Below are 18,953 nucleotides of genomic sequence, written 5' to 3' on the forward strand. Positions count from 1 at the left end.
TTCTTGAAGCTTTTATCTGCTTCCACCTCAGGGAGGATTAGATGACAGCTAGCTGCGAAGGAAGGACACAAGATGGGGGCGGGGAAGAGTGGGGCAGGGGAAACATCAGGAGGAAGGAGAGTGTTGTGAAAAGGGCAATGGGAGGATACCTGATGTGCCCACTTCCCAGTTTGGCAGAGGGCCAGATCTGCTCTGGACATGCGGAATAGCTAGAGTCTAGCCAGAGGCTTTAGCTCCCTCAGGGTTAGTCAGTGACCTCCGCTGGAGTTAGGACGCTGAGACAGTGCAGAGCATTTGTATTACAGCGCTTCCCAGAAGGAGTCTTGTATACTTTATCTCATTTAAATAACAGGACTAAGTAGCCTCAGGTGAATGGGGCATAGCTTGGGGAGTCTGGCCCTGGCTCAGATCAACATCTGGAGATGAACCCAAAATGTGTGGTATGCAACTGTGGTAAAAATAATTAATAATCATTTACTCCTGAATAGCTGTTTTAAATTTGCAAATTAATAATTTCTCCTCTTCCTGTATCTCGCAATCCTACAAAGTAGTTCATTTCAACTGTCATCCCCGTTTTAGGAAACTGAGCCTCAGAAAAGTGAAGTGACTTGCCCAGGGTCAATTAGCTAGTTGATGATGGCACCTGGATCCAAGCTCAAGTTTTCTGATTCCAAATCCAACATTCTTTTCACTACACCTCATTTTACATCTGTTTGGTCCTCACAGTCACCTGGTGTGGTAGACAGGACAAGCGTCATTATCTCCACTTTACAGATAAGGAAACTGAGGCAAAGAGGGACTAAGTGATTTGCCTAAAATCACAAAGTATCAGAGCTAGGGTTAGAACCCAGACCTTTTGTGTCTCAGGCCCAGGCTCTTTCTGTTACAAGGACATCAACAAAGATCAACCTGGCCGATGCTTATGGTGGGTTGGTTAATTCGAGCAGAGACATTGTGAGTCACTAACCAACCTGGGTCTCCATCCACCTCTTTCCTTTCCGCTGGGGTGGGGGAAAGGCCCAAGGGACCCACTCTGTGTTATGTGGTGATGCCAAGGTTGGTTTCCTCCTGCCCCTTCCCAGATGGGACACCCCGCATCATCTCCTCCTTCAGCGAGAAGGTGGTAAACCCTGGGGAGCAGTTCTCACTGATGTGCGCAGCTAAAGGCGCCCCACCTCCCACCGTCACCTGGGCCCTGGATGATGAGCCGATCCAGCGGGACGGCGGGCACCGCACCAACCAGTACACCATGTCAGACGGCACGACCATCAGCCACATGAATGTCACAGCCCCCCAGATCCGTGATGGGGGTGTCTACCGATGCGCTGCACGGAACTCAGTGGGCAATGCTGAATACCAAGCGCGAATAAACGTAAGAGGTGCCTGTCTACATTTAAATATCAGAATAGGCTATTATTTTCCTTTGTCATCTTTATGCTCACCATTATCATTGTGGTTATTATTGATTATTATTGTTAATTATGCTTTTGATTTGGGTGGAGGATCTCACTCTCTCCCCACCCCCACTCTCCCTGTCTCTCTCATCCTCTCTCCCTCCTCTCTTAACTACACCCCACCCTTATTCTACCATTCTTATTTGTGTGTGCAAGTGATGTAGCTTATTCCCCATCCTCTTCTACCTTAGTCCTCTCCCTCCCCCTGCCTCCTACCTCCTTAATCCTTCCTCTCTCTCTCTTCTATCCAGTCACTTCAAGGCTTGGGCATGCCATAGAATCAGGAAGCATACTGCCCGCCTTGTCCCTGCATGCAGAGCCTACAAAGACTAGGAAGGCAGAGAGTGTCACTAGGGATTAGAGAGTTGAGCTGTGGGGTCAGAGACCTGAGAAAGTTATCTTCCACAAGTCCTGTTTCCTCCTAACCCACCATTTGGGAAGTGTGGTGTGACCTGAACACCACAGTTGGGAAAGACCCCAGTCAGGGCTTACACTCTGGACTACCAGTGAGAAGAGATGAGACTAAGGTGAAGGACAAATCATAGAACTGTGAGCTAAGAAGGTATCAAAAGGGGTCTCCAATTCCAGGTCTGGAAGGTAGGGTTGTAGTTGGGTAGTCACACCCCAGCCCTTTCCCTTGTGGCTTTTCTTTCTTTTCTACCATCTTCCTCATTCAATCTTTACTGGCTAACTCCTCAAAGATATGGAGGCAGCAGTACCTTTGTCATGGTTTGGGGGGGGAGGGGCAGGGAGTACTGGATCTGGAGTCAAAAGAAATGGGTTGAAATTACAACCCTAATAATTGATAGCTGTATGACCTTAGACAAGTCACTTCTCTTGTTTTACCCTCAGGGTCCTCCTGAGTTAAGTGAGAGGACAGGATTCCTTCTCTAAGGCATCTGCCATGCCTATGGTCTATGCTTCACCCTATCACCATCCTACCCATCTCTGAGCTACACTTAGCTGGTGGTTGTGGCCATGATTACCACAAGGCCACAACACAAAGCATGACTCTCCTTTATTCAGTGAGAAGGAAAGTAAAGCAGATCTTAATTACCTGCTTTCCTCTGGGAGACATGCATATTTCTGTAGAATATTAGGAAAGAGGATCATCATAATGTAATACAGCTCATCCTTGGTCATCCTCTAGCTGAGTTTTCATGGCCATCACCCAAAAGAAGAAGTTTCACAATCAAGGATGGTACACCTGGGTCTTGGCCTCCTCCTCCTGTCTTGTCCTCTCTGGTAGTGCTCTTGTTCCCCACCCAGTCCACTATAACCCCATATATACTTTTCACTGCAAAAAGGAATTTATAAATGTTAGGCAAAGATTGAAATTATGTTCCCTGTCACTGTACACCAGAATCTTTGGGCCTTAATTTGGACACATAAGATTTGACCTCACAAAATAGATTCCTCCATCTCCTGGATAGAATCATTTTCCGGTATTAAAAAAAAATGTGTGGATCTCTCCTTTGCCCCATAAGTCACCCCCCTCTTTCTTCCTTTTTTTTGTGAGAGACTATAGTGCTCTAAGATTTGCAACTGTGCCACACGACTAGCAGAAGGCCTGTGTTTTTTTAAAAAGATGAGATTTTTATGTCAAATTGGAGCTTCAGATTTTTTAAAGCCCGTTGGCAGTTTCCCCAGTTCCATCCAGCCTTCTCTCTTCTTCTTCAATTCTGGGTCCATCTCATTTTCCAGCTGCTGTCCCTGTCCTAAGCAAAGGTAGTGATGACCCAACTCAGTGAAAAAGCCTTCCATCTCCATGCCATAGTTTGCATAGTAAACATTTTTCATCCATTTAGCAGCTCACATGTAGATGGTTATAATATTTTTTTGAATCATCATGGATTATTCAAGTAAATGACTATTTTTAGTAATTCAGTCATTAAAATATTATCTCAAAAAAGGAACCTCTAGAGTGGAGGTGTCAAGCTCAGGTTCAGCAGACAACCTGAAAAACTCCTGTGTGTGGTTAGAACCACATTAAAATGTAATCGGGAAATGTTTCACCAAATAATACAAAATAGCATACAACATAGATAATGTTAATTTGTGACTTTCTAAATCAATAGACATTTCCCAGGGTTCAGTTCTACTTGAATCTGACACCACTATAAGGCATGACAGTGTCAAACAGTTTTAATAAGCATACCTATGCTTCCTTTAACATTAAAATCAGTGTTGAACAACACAACATATTTCAATGTTAATCAATACATAAGGGATATTAGGAGGCAGCTTGACACTATGGAATAAGCACTTGCTCTGGAGTCACAGAACATGGGTTCAAATCTCACCCCTGATCTTTCCTTGTCCGTAGTACTTTGGGCAGATCATTTAACCTCTTTAGACCTCAGTTTCCTCATATGTAAAGTTAGTTGGATTAGATGTCTAGAGGAGATGCATTTCCAGAAAAGGAGGTGGGCTAGTCATATAGGAGATGGAAGGCTAATAGGTGGACAGATGGCCTGAGTGCTCAGAGAATGTCAAAAAGCCTCAAGCCGGGCCAACAGCTTGTTGAGTAGAGAAGTCCAAGGAAAACACAAACAGGCATCTCGCAGGATGAGAAGGCATGAATGGGCAGTGATTTGCACCAGTGAGAGGAATGCCCACATTAATGACATCATGGGGCCATTGAATGATTGATATGTAAGTATAAAAACATGTGCATTTATAAAAAATAAGTGTCCCTCACTGTGTCTCCCTGCACATTATACCCTGGGCAACTATGTGCTTTGGCGATCCCTAGTCCCATCAGCAGTCCAGTTATCCACCTAGCATTTCCTCCGCTGTGAAGGAAGTTCAAGAAGCCAGATATGTATAATGGAGATCAATCACACATTGAGACTCAAATGACTCATTTTTCTTGACTCAGGTTTATAACACAAAATAATCCTTTCCAGGTGCTGCTGTCATCCCTCCCATGTAAGTCTCAAGGTCTTGCCTCTTGGAATTAGAGTTATTCTTAGTACTTAATATTATTATTTTGAACAATAACAGCTCATACTTAGGTGGTATTTTAAGGTTTATAACACAAAATAATCCCTTTCAGGTATTACTGTCATCACTCCCATTTATGAACATTTACCCTCATTAAGACCTTAGTTCTTAGGATTACAGTTATTCATGTCGTTATTATTTAAAATAACAATAGTTCATATTTATATAATTTTTAAGGTTTATTAAGTACCTTGTGAAGTAAGTAGTACCATAAGTGGTATTATCCTCATTTTATAGAAGAGGAAACTAAAGCTCAGAGAGAGAAAGTTTCTTTCCAGCTCTAAATCCTTTGACCTTCTGTGAATGTATGTCTCCTGACTTTTGCAGATTGGTCCATCCTCTTTCTGTCTTCCAATTATGGGCTAAGCTACTACCTTTTAGCCCTCTCTTTGGATCTCTGGAGATGGCCAAGGAGTCCTCTATGGACTCCAGCTCCTGTTTTTATTATTTGAATTATTTCCTTGACTCTGGTCATGGGAATCCTGTTCTCTATTCTCTACCCAGGTAATAGGCTCTGCAGTAGAACTGAATCCCTTTCTTTGTTTCACATCACCAAATTCTGTACTCCTTCTCTCTCCACACCCCTGCCTACACAGGTAATTTTGTTAAAAATACTTTTTGAACATTTTTTACTCCACTCCCAAGCATCCTCTCCTCACTGTACAAATGAGCTGGAGAAGGAAATGGTAAGCCACTCCAGTATTTTTGCCAGGAAAATGCCCAAAATGGGGTCACAAAGAGCCAGGCATGACTGAAATCACTCCCTTAAGAACAAGAAATCCTTGAAGGTTAGGGCTGGACATTTGAGGTTATCCTATCAAAACTCTCCGTTGTACAGAAGAGGAAACTGACGAAACCGAGTGGAATGACTTACCTGAGGTCACACAGCCAGTTGCTGACAGAGCTGGGATTTGAACCCCAATGTGCCAATTTAGGGATTCCCAATCTATGTTCGTATATGAAAAGACAATCGCCAACTACTAGGCAAGACCTCATTTTAGTCCTCACCTAAAAATTTAAAGTACTTGAGACTTCACATTTACATTAAAACAGAAAAATCTCGTTGTCTACTTAGAGGCAAATCCACAACTAGCAGTCCCCAGGGGAAGGAGTACATGCAGGCATTTCCCATCCCTTTGTTCCCCAGGTGGGCCAGTAGATTCTCATCTTATTAAAGGGTGGCTTCTAGGCTTCACAGAGTGAACAATGTAAGTTGAGAGGCTTCTTTGGGAGGTTAGAGGGGTGCCCCAAATCCATTATCTCAATCACCTCAGGTCAGAGGTCTTCTTATCTAACTCTTCTGTCACCAGATCTAATCCTTGTGCTCCGAAGTTATCTTACCTATATGCTAAGTGACCTGAGAACAGAATTCCAAGGAGATCCCGAGCTCTCTGTGGCTAACTCTGCCCCTTGTTTCCCTCTCCCAACCCCTGCTTAGGACCCCCAAGTATCCGAGCAATGAAGAACATCACAGCAGTGGCAGGGCGGGACACACTTATCAACTGCAGGGTCATCGGCTACCCCTACTACTCCATCAAGTGGTACAAAGACACCTTGCTGCTGCCTGACAATCACCGCCAGGTGGTATTTGAGAATGGAACACTCAAACTGATGGACGTCCAGAAGGGCATGGATGAAGGAGAATACCTCTGCAGCGTTCTTATCCAGCCTCAGCTGTCCATCAGCCAGAGTGTCCATGTTGCAGTGAAAGGTAAGTATGACAAGGAAATACATCTTAAAGGGACCTATCAGATACGATTATGTCTTAGAGTTGGCTTCATGTGTACCTTGTTCCCCTACTAGAGTGTAAGCTCCCTGATGGCAGGGACCCTGCTTTATCTAAACTTTGTATCCCCTCCCCATACTACCACTAAATCAATCAGCCCTAATCAATAAGCATTTATTAAGAGCAGAGCTCTGGGGATACAAAGAAAGGGGAAAACAGTTCCTACCTTTGAGGAGTTCGTTGTCTAATGGGGGAGATAGCACATAAAAGGACTAGATGCATGCAAGATCTGTACAGAGTAGATCCAGGATTCTGTACCCTTCTGAAGAGGAGGTAACTCTAGTAAGTCCTAGGGTTAGGAGAGGAGAGTTAGAACCTCTCTGTTTTCCCTTATTAAACTACATGAGGTGAGAGTCTACTAAAACCTTCCAGTAGCTGGTTCCTAACCTTTGGCCAAGCCCCAAACACATCATACCTGATACTGCACTGTCCTCTAATAAAGAATTACTGTCTTTATTAGTATTGTGGAAGTGACTCTGGGTTCTTGAAAGCTATACAGATGGAGTATAATCCCTGGTCAGTTCTACCATAGATTAAAAGTACAGGCCTGGTAACAGACTGCATTCGTATTATCTAGAGACCTGTTTAAGAGCTTTTGGCTCATCACCTGGTTGGTGGCAAAATGAAGATGATTTTGTGGAGCTGCAACTAATGCAAGGACCATATATTAAGTTATAGAGGTTTCAGTTGACATTAGTAAATAGCTAGCATTTATATAGCGCCTTAAAATTTCAAGATGCATTATAAATGTTATCTCATTTAATCCTCACAACAACCCACAACCCTGGGAGGCAGGTGCTATTACGATCCTCATTTTAGAGATGGGGAAACTGAGGCAGACAGAGGTTAAGTGACTTGTCCAGGGACACACAGTTAATGTGTCTGAAACTAGCTTTGAACTCCTGACTCCAGGCCCAGCACTCAATCCACTGTGCTACTTAGCTGCCTAGAATCACCATACAAATGAAATCTGAGATTCTCGTTGTATTGAATACTGTCCATAAAAAACTGCATAGGCCTAACTCCTGATTTGGGGGAGTTTTACAGACACATACTCTGGAAAGCTCTGCTTATTCACAGGCAACTGAAAAAAAGCCTCCATACAGAGTTAGTCATTCATGTCATCTCCTGGGACCTTTGTCATCTACAAACAGTTGTAGGGGGATAAAAACTCTAATGAACACAATTTAGGGTGAAAAGAGAAAGTGGATATCTGTGGAACCTGCAGGCATAGGAATAAATAACACCTACAGATAACATGAATTTCAAAGGTTTTAGGTGACAGGTAAAATTGAAAATGTTATGGTTTCACTCAAAAAGTAGTGATTAAGTACCTGTGATTAATTTAAGAAGTATGCACTGCATAACAACTACCTGCCTTATGTTAGGCACTGCAGGGCAACTCAGACATAGAACAAGACAAGTCTTTGGCATAAAGGGTCTTATAGTCCAGCTGATAAGATAAACATATGGAAAGTTTAATAACTCTACACGACAAGGTACAAGAAGAGCCCAATGACTGGTAGAACGCTCTAGGAGTTCAGAGAATGGGGGAATCTCTGTGGTTTGGGAAAGTTGGAGAAAGCTTCACGGAGGAGGTAAAACTTGAGATGGGCTTTGAATGATGGACATTTGAATAAAGGAAGAGGATGGTATGGAAGATATTCTAGGCTGGAAGCAGAGTGTGAGCAAAGACACTGAAGTGGGAAAGTGGATGATATTTCTGGAAGATTGATTAATCAATTAATCATTAATCAATTGATTAATTAGAATATGGTAGATGAGTCAGCCGGTCTTTTGAAATTGGAAAGGTAGATTAGGTCCAAATTGTGGAGGGTCTCAAATATCCAGCTAAGAAGTTTGAACAGTATCATTTTAAGTAATGGGGAGCCATTGAAGGTTTCTGAGCAGAGGAGTAAAATTATAAAAATTATCCTTTAAGGAAGATTAATCTGGTAACTGTATGCAGGAAGGATTGGGGTAGAGGACAGGAGGCAGAGAAACCATTTAAGAATCTAATATTTAGTCTGTATATATATCCATATTATAAGGTGATAAAAATGAGAAAAGTAAGAAAGGGGTGAATCCAAGAAACTTTGTGATTCAATAGGGTGATTGGAAGTGGAGAGAGGAGGAGGAGGCATCGTAGATGAAGCATGGGGAATGAGGAGAACGATTCTAGTGATGGAAGTAAGGAAGTCAAGAAAAAGAAAGTTTTGAGGGGGAAGGTTTGAAGGAGGAAAAATGAGTTCTGTTGTGGACAAATAAATGTTTATTGGATTAAAAATGGCAAACTGAGTTTAAGGTGATGGTAGGACAGGGAGTTGAAGATGACAAACCGGAGGTCCAATAATGGATATATAGATGATTGTGGATAGCCATCAACAAAATAGTGTCACTACTGATGAGCACAGTGTAGGGCAGGGGTGGGGAACCTATGGCCTGGAGGCCACATGTGGCCCTTTAGGTCCCCAAATGTGGCCCTTTGATTGAAGCCAAACTTCACAGAACAAATCCCCTTAATAAAAGGATTTATTCTGTAAAACTTGGACTCAGTCAAAAGGCCATACCCAAGGGACCTAGAAGGCCACATATGACCTCAAGGCTGCAGGTTCCCCACCTCTGGTGTAGGGCTTTTGAACATGGTGGTAGCCAGAAGGAATGAAAAATATGAGACCCAGAAAAGTTAAATGACTTGGCCAAGGTCATACAGCAAGGCTTCTGTCACCATCATCGAAGATAGGATGGGGAGAGAGATTTGGGGACATAGGATTCTAAAAAGTCACAGAGTAGAGAGGTCACCTTATGACCCTCACCCAATCACTTCACTTTAGTGGGCCTCAGTTTCCTTATCTCTAAAAGGAGGGGGTTGGATTAGACTTTTATGATCCCTCCAGCTCTAGCTCTGTGACTCTATGAAAGTTCTAGGGGCGCTCAGCCCATCTCTGCTACTGCCACCCGTTCCCTCAGACCCTGGCAGTGGTCCAGAGTGTGCTGCCATTGTGAGCCACACACCCTAACCACAATCACTGAGCACGAGGAGATTTGCAGCAGCCTCGGCAAATTAGCTCAGTTGCAGCTGAATCAGAGCGAAGCCCCATCTCTCCCTCTCAGCTGTCACTGGGCCGCCTGGATCCATTTCCCGTTACAAGCAGTGGAGCAAGAGTTTACAGTGTAAACATCACATATTAAAACATCTAACCTTTGCTCGGCTTGCCCGCACCCAGCGTTTGGCCATGTTTGTTGGCTTTTAAAAAAAAAATTACAGTGTTCAGTCTGTGGAGCACACTGAACACCCTGCAAGCTGCTCCTGCCTATCAATTATTCAGCCCCATTCAGGGAGCCATCGGTCCTAATGAATTGAATCTGATGCATTCCATCTCAGTGACTTGCGAAAGCTCTTTGGATTGCACTAAAAAACAGCATCTTCTCAGCCGATGTCATTTGTTGAGGTGTGTGTGTGTGTGTGTGTGTGTGTGTGTGTGTGTGTGTGTGCGCTCTCAAGTGCCCCCACCTCGAGGGGTTAAGAAAATTCATTAGGAGAAATACAGTTCCAGAAAGAGGGAGTTTACCAGGGTCTGGGATGGGGGGGGAGCACCCCCTGAGAGTCCTGTGACATAGCCCTTTCTTGGTATCCAAAACATTTCCGCCCCCAATCCACCACCACCAATCCCCTGACCCTGTTCCCTGACACCTCCAGCCACCAACCTCTCTCTACTCTGATTAGCATTCAGCTTTGCAGAAAAACCCATCATAACTAATTAGGGATGATGTAGCTTGATTAGCTGATGCCCTCCTTCAGGGGTGCCCTAGGAGGTGATGGTTGGCACAGAAAGGGGACACTAACAAGGTGTCCAAGTCCACAGACACCTAAGACAGAGCTGTTTTTCATATACCCCAACACCACCTCCCTAGCCCGTTATGACAAGATGAGATTCTCGGAGCCTGGCCGGGGTGGGAATCTGACAGCTCCTTCAAATACCTTTGTTTTCCTCCCTCAGAGCCCCGCCCCCAATCCCCTTCATGTGCCAGCTTTCCTGGCAGCTATTAGAAATGGTTGCAGGTGGTGCTGAATCAAAAAATCCCTGGGCAAGCTGATTATGGCCCAGAGAGATGAAGGGAGGAGGGAAAGCCGTGGAGGATGTTGGCACAGGGCTTCCCTGGGTCTTTGGCACAAGTGAGAACTGGCTGGCAGGAGAAATCCAGGCTTTGCTGGAAGGGGGAGTGCTTATATCACTGGACATCAGGCAAGGTCCCTGGCAGGATGTTAAGATGCAGGCACATCAATCCAACATGGACAAGATGTCTTTGGGGCCCCCTTTAGCTGCAAAGTAACATAGCATAAAAGCAGCTCTGGGCATGCATGCTAAATCTTTAATTAAATGAGAAGGTGCAGCTGACTCTCTGGGCTCCTGGGTGCTGCATGTGAGGGAACATTTCCATCATCATATTAGTACCACTTAGGAACTCCAGAGCTGAAAACAAGGAAGCAGGACGTCTTTCTCCAGGCTCTCACCAGGACATTTGGACTTGTGTGCTCTGTTTTAGAACAAGTAGCAAATACTCCTTTTTAAAGGCACATGGGACCTGTGGGCATGTAGAATGAACTAATACAAACATACTCTATAGCACTCCCTTGTGGTCACTCAAAACAGGTGCAACTACTTCCCAGGACTCCCCTGATGTGCTTCCTCTCTTTGTCCAACCTTTGCGCAAATGAAGAGCATGAGGGGATGTCTGGGGGGAGGTGATTAAGGAGGCGAATGCTGGATTCCCGACCAAGTTGGTTTGACCCAAAATTTCAATTCCCACTATTTGTTAGGAAGTAAGGTTCTAGTATCTACACTGTTGAAGCCCTCCCAAAGACACCTTCATTATTATGAGAGATGACACCATCTTCCAGAGGAGAATGAACGAAGCACATCTTAATTTATAGAAAGGAAAGAAATGGGGTGAAGGGATTATCAAAGCTGCTAGCAAGAATATTATTTTCCCAAATGAAGAAGCCAGGAAAATGATATAGGAATGCCCTCCTTTTTAAAGATATAGGGTATTAAATATCAAAGTCGGGCCATAACAGTAATGGTTTCACAACCACCGACTCTAAGGGTACCTCAGTCTCTGACACAAGCAAATCTAAAAGAACAGGGAAAGACTTAAGAGAGTGTTGTCATGACTGTCACTGACCATGTGACAAAGTCATCATTTCTCCACCCTTCAGCATATTCTGCACCTAAGACCTCAGGCAACTTAACAGAACTACAGAACAGCACAATGCACAGTCTCCCCAAAGATATAAATGGTACAGGAAACAAATACAAACACACAGAGCCATACTGTTCTTGTAGAAAGAGTTCTCCCCTGCCCATCTTGCCTTTTCTCCTTCCAAAACATAGCTCTACTGCCATACTATGTATAATAGGCCAACATAATACTACCCCCAGAGGACTAGTTCTCCCTGTTCTAACCTATTGTCAACAATCATCCTCAGAAGAGAAGCTCATGTCCTCATTAGATCATTGGTTCCTGTCTTTCTACCCCACAGATCAATTGCCTTACTTACCTCTGTTATTGTAATAACACTTCCATTTGTATAATGTTGTGTATTTTCACAATCAGTGTCTCATTGGATCCCCACAACACCCCAGAAAAGGAATGATGGGTATGGTATCCCCATTGTACAGATGAGGAAATGGAGAATTAGAAAATGTAAATGGCTTGCCCAAAGTCACAGCAAGGTGAGGATAAAGCCAGGACTAGGAGCCAGGTCTCCTGATTCCTAGTCTACAGCTCTATGCTGTTTCCAGTCCAGTCTCTCATATCATCCATACTTTGCTAATGACTGCTGTAAATAAAAAGAGCCTGGTCTAAAACAGTGACAGTGAGAGGTGTCATAAAGGCTTTATTGGCCCCAACCAGCAGTCAACACATCATTCGTTAGTGCCTTGCCCTTCTCAACAAGTGACAATAAAGATTTTATGGTAGACTATGATCTGGGTTAGCATATCTGCTTGTCTTGTCCACCATTATTCCCCCCTAAATTCTCCTCTTCCTCCTCTACCTCTGCCTCTGACACTTCCATGAATGAACGAAGGAAGGAATGAAAAAGCATTTGCTAAGCACTCAGTATGTACAAGGCACTGTGTGAGCTAAGCTCAGAGCATACAAATTCAAGCAAGCAAGACAGCCCTTGCCCTCAAGAAGCTTACTTTGACTGAGAAAGTCAAAGACAATGGCAATTAGAGTCAAAACTGCTCTCTTTAAAAACTTGCTCTCTGCAAAAGGATGACCCTTTTCCTTGGGCAGAGAAGCTAGAAGTTCAATGCTATCCACACAGTGACGATCTCAAGGCTGCCTTGCTGAGGGTAATACTATAGCTTGGGGGAGCAGCTAGGTGGTACAGTGGATAGAGCACCAGTGTAGGAGTCAGGAGGACCTGAGTTCAAATCTCACCTCAGACACTTGACACTCACTAGCTCTGTGACCTTGGGCAAGTCACAACCCCAACTGCCTCATTCTGGGTCATCTCCAGCCATCCTGATGAATATCTGGTCACTGAATTCAGATGGTTCTGGAGAAATGAGGACTGCACAGCCCTTCCTCACTCAAAACAAAGTCAAGTGCAAGTCATGTCATTATTTCTCTGATGGCATGGTCTTCTTCTGTAACGAAGGATGAACACACACACACACACACACACACACGCACTGTAGCTCAGGCAATAATCATCAAACAACAAAAAGGTAAGAAACTGATGATCTTTGTGGTTAAGGGTATGAATTGTCTCTGTTGCTAAGGGATCAGGATGGTCTCAGAGTACAGAATTCTACAGTTGTTGCATAGTTTTTTATTTTTGCCAGCCCTCCAGAAGTTGTCTCCTCTCCTTTCTTGTGCAGATCTAGAAGGGTCCCCAAAAGGTCCTGTCAGCTAACCCCTCTTGTTCCTCACCCCAGGATTTCAGGCAGGTAAATGTCTGAAGTACCCAGGACAGATAGTTATTTGATATCTCTTCTTAAGTGGCACCCAAACCATACCAGACTGGTCATTAATCCTATTCTTGAGGACCTACAAAAGAGGAACCCCAGGCATTTCCCTGGGAAACCCAATAAACTTGTTCTTTTCTTGCTCTCCTCATTTTCTTATTCTGTGCCATCTACCTGTAATTCTTTTCCTCCTGTGTCCTTCTGCCTATTGAAAATGTGCCCACTCTTCAAGGCCCAGATGAAATGCTACCTTCCTCATGAAACTTCCCTGATCATCTAATCTATCTTTCCTTTAAACTTATAGCAATGATCATATTCTGACTCAAACTATAATTATTTATGTGTATCTTGTCTCCTTAACTTGCCTATATGCTTCTTTAATCAGTCTATCAACTCACAATTATTAAATACCTGCTATGTATTCCAGGCACTGTGGCAAGTGTCAGGGATATATAGAAAAAGAATGAGACAGTCTCTGCTCCAAAGAGGGTGTATTATTTTGTAAGGGAACACATGTGCACATCAAAGAAACACACATACACATGCACATATATGTATTGTGTGTATATATATATACATATACATACATATACATACGCATATTGTATATATATACATATATGTAATATAAGATACAGTGCATGTTCTGGAGCCATTCTCCCAACCCTCATTTGTGCTAATAGACTGGGTCCCAGGAGGGTGACTGTTACAGTCCCCCTGAGGATCTGGGGTTGTTTTCTAATGTTGAACCTCATGAACCCCTACTCATGAATAGTCTTCCCTTTCCATGATTATCAGCTGATATCACTGAGTGAGCAAGACTTTAATTAGCTTTTAAAATTTTTTTTAATTTTCTAACATTCATTTTTTTTAATTTTGAGTTCCAAATTGTCTCCCTCCCTGCAGCCCCTTCACCACCCATTGAGGAAGCAAGCAACATAATACCCATTATATATATGAGATCATGCAAAACATATTTCCATGTTAAGAGTATTGACAGAAAAATTAAGTAGGAAAAAGGTTAATTAGCTTTTATTAAGAATTATTTCTTGAAGTGGTCGTATAAGTATGAGAAGAGTTGGTACAAAACATTCTCCCAAAGTGTGAGACACACTCTCTCCCACCAGCACATACAGACTCCAGGTAAGACCAAGCTTCTTCCATCAATCTGAGCATACTTCCTGTGTAAGGCACTCTAGTTTAGGGGTGGAAAGGGTCATACTTGAGGACCTAGAGGGCCACAAGTTCCTCACCCCTGCATAGTTTCCTCTACTGGCTTTCAAAAGATAACTAAATTAAGAGGGGGAAAAATCACACACTTTTTCTAAAACTCATGACTGAGTCATTCAACAGAGAAGTATTCTCATCTGGTATAGGTATGAGGCTTTAGCACCTTAACATTTTCTCCAACCTCCATCCCTATAAGGTTTTTTATTACATAGAAGATAGAGGAATGAGGAGGAGAGGTCAGGAAGGATCGTATTGGGGGGCGTGGTGTTTGGGCTGATCCTTGAAGGAAACTAGGGATTCTAATGATAAAACTAATTAGTAGCTGTCATTTATATATTGTGCTTTAAGATCTGCAAAGCACTTTCTATGTGTTCTCTCTCTTGATCCTCACAAAGTCCTCTATGGTGGATGCTATTATTGTCTCCCTTTTACATATGAGGAAACTGAGGCTGACAGAGGTTAAGTGAATTGTCTAAGGTCATGCAGGAGAAAAAGGATTTGAACTCAGATTCTCCTGACTCCAAGTTTAGTGCTCCATGTGCTGTGCTATCCAGCTACCATGGTGTAAAGATGATTCTAAGATGCAAAGGCAAGGAGGGAGTGTATTTGTACATCAAGGGAAGATGGGAAATGGAATGTCATATGTAAAGAAAAGTAAAGATTCATCTGTAGGAGGTGTATTAGTCTGGAAAGGCAGATTGCAAGTCAGGTTGTGAAAGAATTTAGTTGCTAAAGAGGATTTTCTATTTTATCTTTTTTACTAATGGAAACCACTAGAGTCCTTTGAGTTTTGTATTAGGAAACTTTGTATTCCCTCCCTCATCTCTACCCAATTATCTATAACAGGGTCTTTCGTATTGACTGTTCTAATTAAGTAAATAAACAAATTACCTCCTTTGAGGACTTGTTCCAAAATCCCAAACCCTTATTATTTGAAAGGTCTTCCTCATGTATCATCATCTTCTCTGCTTCAATTTCAACCCTTTTCTACTCGCTCCATACCCGGTAGAGAGGTAGGAAATATGATCAGTAGCCTTCAAAATCTTTAAGACTTTCCAAGTTGAATCACCCAGTTCCTGTCTTTCCTCACATACAAGGTCATCTGTGAGGCTCTCTTTTTGCTTGGGTCTGAGCATTCCACACCTCCTTGGGTCATCAGTGCAAGACTAAATCAAGGTACAGAGCAACAACCTTCTAGCTTATACTAGGACATTAGGGCACTTTTCTCTTGGAAGCCTTGAAGCCCCTTGCTCCCTGATTTTTCTATCCAACCACTGGCTATAGAACCTCTGAACCATGCCAGCAACTTCCATGTTCCATTGATGGAAAAGGCTGTCATCTCATGGCTTCAATCCTAACTCATTCCTTCTTTCCAGGTGTAGAGCTCTCTTCCATCTTCCCCATCTCCTATCCCACCACCCTCATGCAAGATATTTCTCTCTGTAAGACTCTGTCCTCAGAGGATTGACCTCCCTAAAACATCCTGAAAGTCAGTCCAGGCAAGAGAGTCCCGACAGAATTCATCCCTGTCCACTAGCATCTCCAACACTGCCCTGTCGTATTCCCTAGGTCTCCACTGATGGCACAGATGTATTAGTAGTATTTTCCCCTATATCATCAATACCTCCAGATGAAACCTAGGGTCTGCCTTCTCCCATCGTTCCTCCTCCAGGGTCTCATCCTCATGCCTCTAAGAGTGGCCATTGAAGTAAGAAGCAGTCAAGGAAGTTTCACTCAGCTAAATGAGCCAGGATGGGCCAGGAAAGGCCATTGGACTGTAGACAGCCTTATAATTTAATTAGCAGACTATAGAAAGGAGTTCTCATCCATCTATTAAATGTCTGCCCTTGTTAAGCTCTTCTCTTCTCCTCCCACCCCCTACTTGCTGGAGAAGCTGTGGCCTAATTGAGTTATTATAAAGATAATGGTTACTTCTTCATCTAGACCTTGGAAAAGAAACATCCATCTAAGAGTCACTTGGGCTCCATCCAGTCCCTCCATTCCCTTACACACACACACACACACACACACACACACACACACACACGCATGCACGCACGCACATGCACATGCACACACACAAATACACATGCATACATACACACACATATGCAAAACAGCAACTAAGATTTTGGTGCATGAGGGAGATTTCCTGAGGAAAACTCAGGACTTAAGTGGCAAGGGAAGGCATGCTAGATCAGTTGATGCCATGCATGGTCAGATAAACCAGCCAGGGAAGATGACAACCACAGCTCTACTACTCATACTATCCAGGAGAGGGCTACTACCTTCCTGTCTCCTCATCCAGTCTTACCCAAAGAAAAAAGGATATGTACTTTCTTTCCCCAGAGTCCCTTCTGTGGGGCCTGTCTGAGGCCACTCTCTAGAAGCAGCTAGGTGGAAGCTGGATGTGAAATCCAGAAGACCTAAGCTCAAATCTAGCCTTAAGACACTTATTCATTATGTAATCCTGAGCAAGTCACTTAACCTCTATCTACCTCAGTTTCCTCAATTGTAAAATGGGGATAATAATAGCACCTACCTCCCAGGGTTATTGTGAGGGTCAAAATGAGATCATATCTGTAATATATTTAGCACAGTACGTGGCATGTAGTAATGCTTAATAAAATGTTTATTTCCTTCCTTGTTTCCTTCGTACCTTCTTCTCTAGGCGCTCTCTCTGCCTGAGCCCTCCATAGATATATCAGAGTCTTCCATAGATATGGACCCCTTTGAGTGGGGAAGGACCTCTTTCTGAGAACTCTGTGGATCTGGGTACCCTCTATAGGGTTTCTAAGTCTAGACCTGTCTGTAAGGTCCATCTGTCTAGATCTTCTGCAGATGTGGGTCACTCTGTGGGATCTGTCTTTCAGGACCCTCTGTGGATCTGGGCCCTTCTCTTCCTAATTTCACAATCTCATGTCTCATCTTCCCTACTTCAGTTTCAACCTCTTTCCACTTGCTTTGTCCCCATCAAAGACAAAGAAAGATGATCAATAGGTGTTAGTGACTTTAAGACCCTTCAGCCTTCCTTTTTCCAAGCTGAATCATCCCAATTCCTGTCAAGGGTACCAGGTTTGCAACCAGGTGTCATTCACAACTCTTCACTATCTCTCACCTTCTGCATCTGCTCTGGTTACTTAGTCTTGTTAATTATGCCTTTGTATCAGCTCTCATATACACCCCTTTCTCTCCTCTGGCACTGCTATCACCCTGGTATGGGCACTCATCACCTCAAGCCTGGATTATTGCAATAACCTGCTGGTTGGTCACCCTGCCCAACTCTCTCCTCATTTGTAATAGCAAATCACCTTGATGCATCCAGGATGGCCTACTGGCACAGGTTCTTAGGTCTGCTTTGCTAAAAGAAAAGCAACTTTTGAGGGGTCAACAATCTTTTTTAATCACATTCACCTACAGAGAAAATACAAGCAGAGAAATAAAGACCAACAGACAGGGCTTCCAACTGTCTGACCATAAGCAATACATACATTACAGATCAACAGACAGATCCAACTGTCTGACCATTACACACATACAGAGTTACCAAAGAGAGAAGCACCAACATCTGGGCTTTCAAAGCTGGGAGGCTCCTTAAAGCCTACCCAGAGTCTCATCTGGTACACAAACTTTCTTCCAAAGAGTGAGCCCCCAAAGCAAAACCTCACCTCAGAGAATATATACATCTTTTAGAGCCAGAGAGCATCACAACCCTTGTAACTCAGTGCCTCATTAGCAATTAGCAAAAGCTGTATACCTTCCTATAAAACAAGCCTCCCCTAATCAAGTTTCCCTTAATGGGCTCCACCTGAGGTCTGTTAATGGGTAGGAGAAGATCTTTAACTCTCATTACGCCCTTCCAGTTCATCTTCCACTAAGCTGTAAAAGTGATCTTCCTAAAATGTGGTCTGACCATGTAACCCTTTTACTCAATAAATTCTAGTGGCTCCCTATCATCTTTGAGATCAAATATAAAATCCTCTTTTGGTATTCCAAGCTCTTAATGATCTACCCCTCTCCTTCCAGTTTTTTTATACCTTTCACCCTTCATACACATGTACGCATGCATGCGTGCACACATGCACATGCACACACACGCACACGCACACACACACACATATCCAGTGACACTAGCCTCCTGACCATTCCCTGAACAAGACTTTCCATCTCCCAAATTCAGACTTTTTTACCAGCTGCTCCCCAGAACAGGATTTCTCTCCCTTATCATCTTCACCTCCTGGTTTTCCTGGCTTCCTTCAAGTTCCAACTAAAATCTCACCTCCTATAGGAAGCATTAACTGATTCCCCATTAATTCTAGTGCCTTCCATTTATTCATTATCTTCAACTTATCTTGTATATGACTTGTTTGTACATAGTGGTTTGCATGCTGTATTACCCACCCTAGATTGTGAGCTCCTTGAGAACAGTGACTGTCTTTTGTCCTTTATATCCCTGGCACTTAATAGAGTGTCTAACGATATAGTGCTTAATAA

At 43.3% G+C, this 18,953-nt stretch overlaps 1 protein-coding gene across 2 annotated transcripts in view; it reads left to right on the plus strand.

Moving 5' to 3' along the window:
* The window catches only part of DSCAML1 (DS cell adhesion molecule like 1), a 519,485-nt gene that overhangs the window by 398,595 nt on the left and 101,937 nt on the right, over nucleotides 1-18,953 (plus strand). The window contains exons 7-8 of one of the 2 annotated variants that reach the window (XM_072610971.1): nucleotides 1,083-1,379; nucleotides 5,899-6,171. In XM_072610971.1, coding sequence (XP_072467072.1) covers nucleotides 1,083-1,379; nucleotides 5,899-6,171 — 570 coding nt within the window. Of the gene's footprint in view, nucleotides 1-1,082; nucleotides 1,380-5,898; nucleotides 6,172-18,953 lie in introns of those variants that run through there. The other variant, XM_072610972.1, reaches the window with a different exon arrangement.

This window comes from Notamacropus eugenii, chromosome 5 (assembly GCF_028372415.1).
Source record: "Notamacropus eugenii isolate mMacEug1 chromosome 5, mMacEug1.pri_v2, whole genome shotgun sequence".
NCBI classification, from domain to species: Eukaryota; Metazoa; Chordata; class Mammalia; order Diprotodontia; family Macropodidae; genus Notamacropus; species Notamacropus eugenii.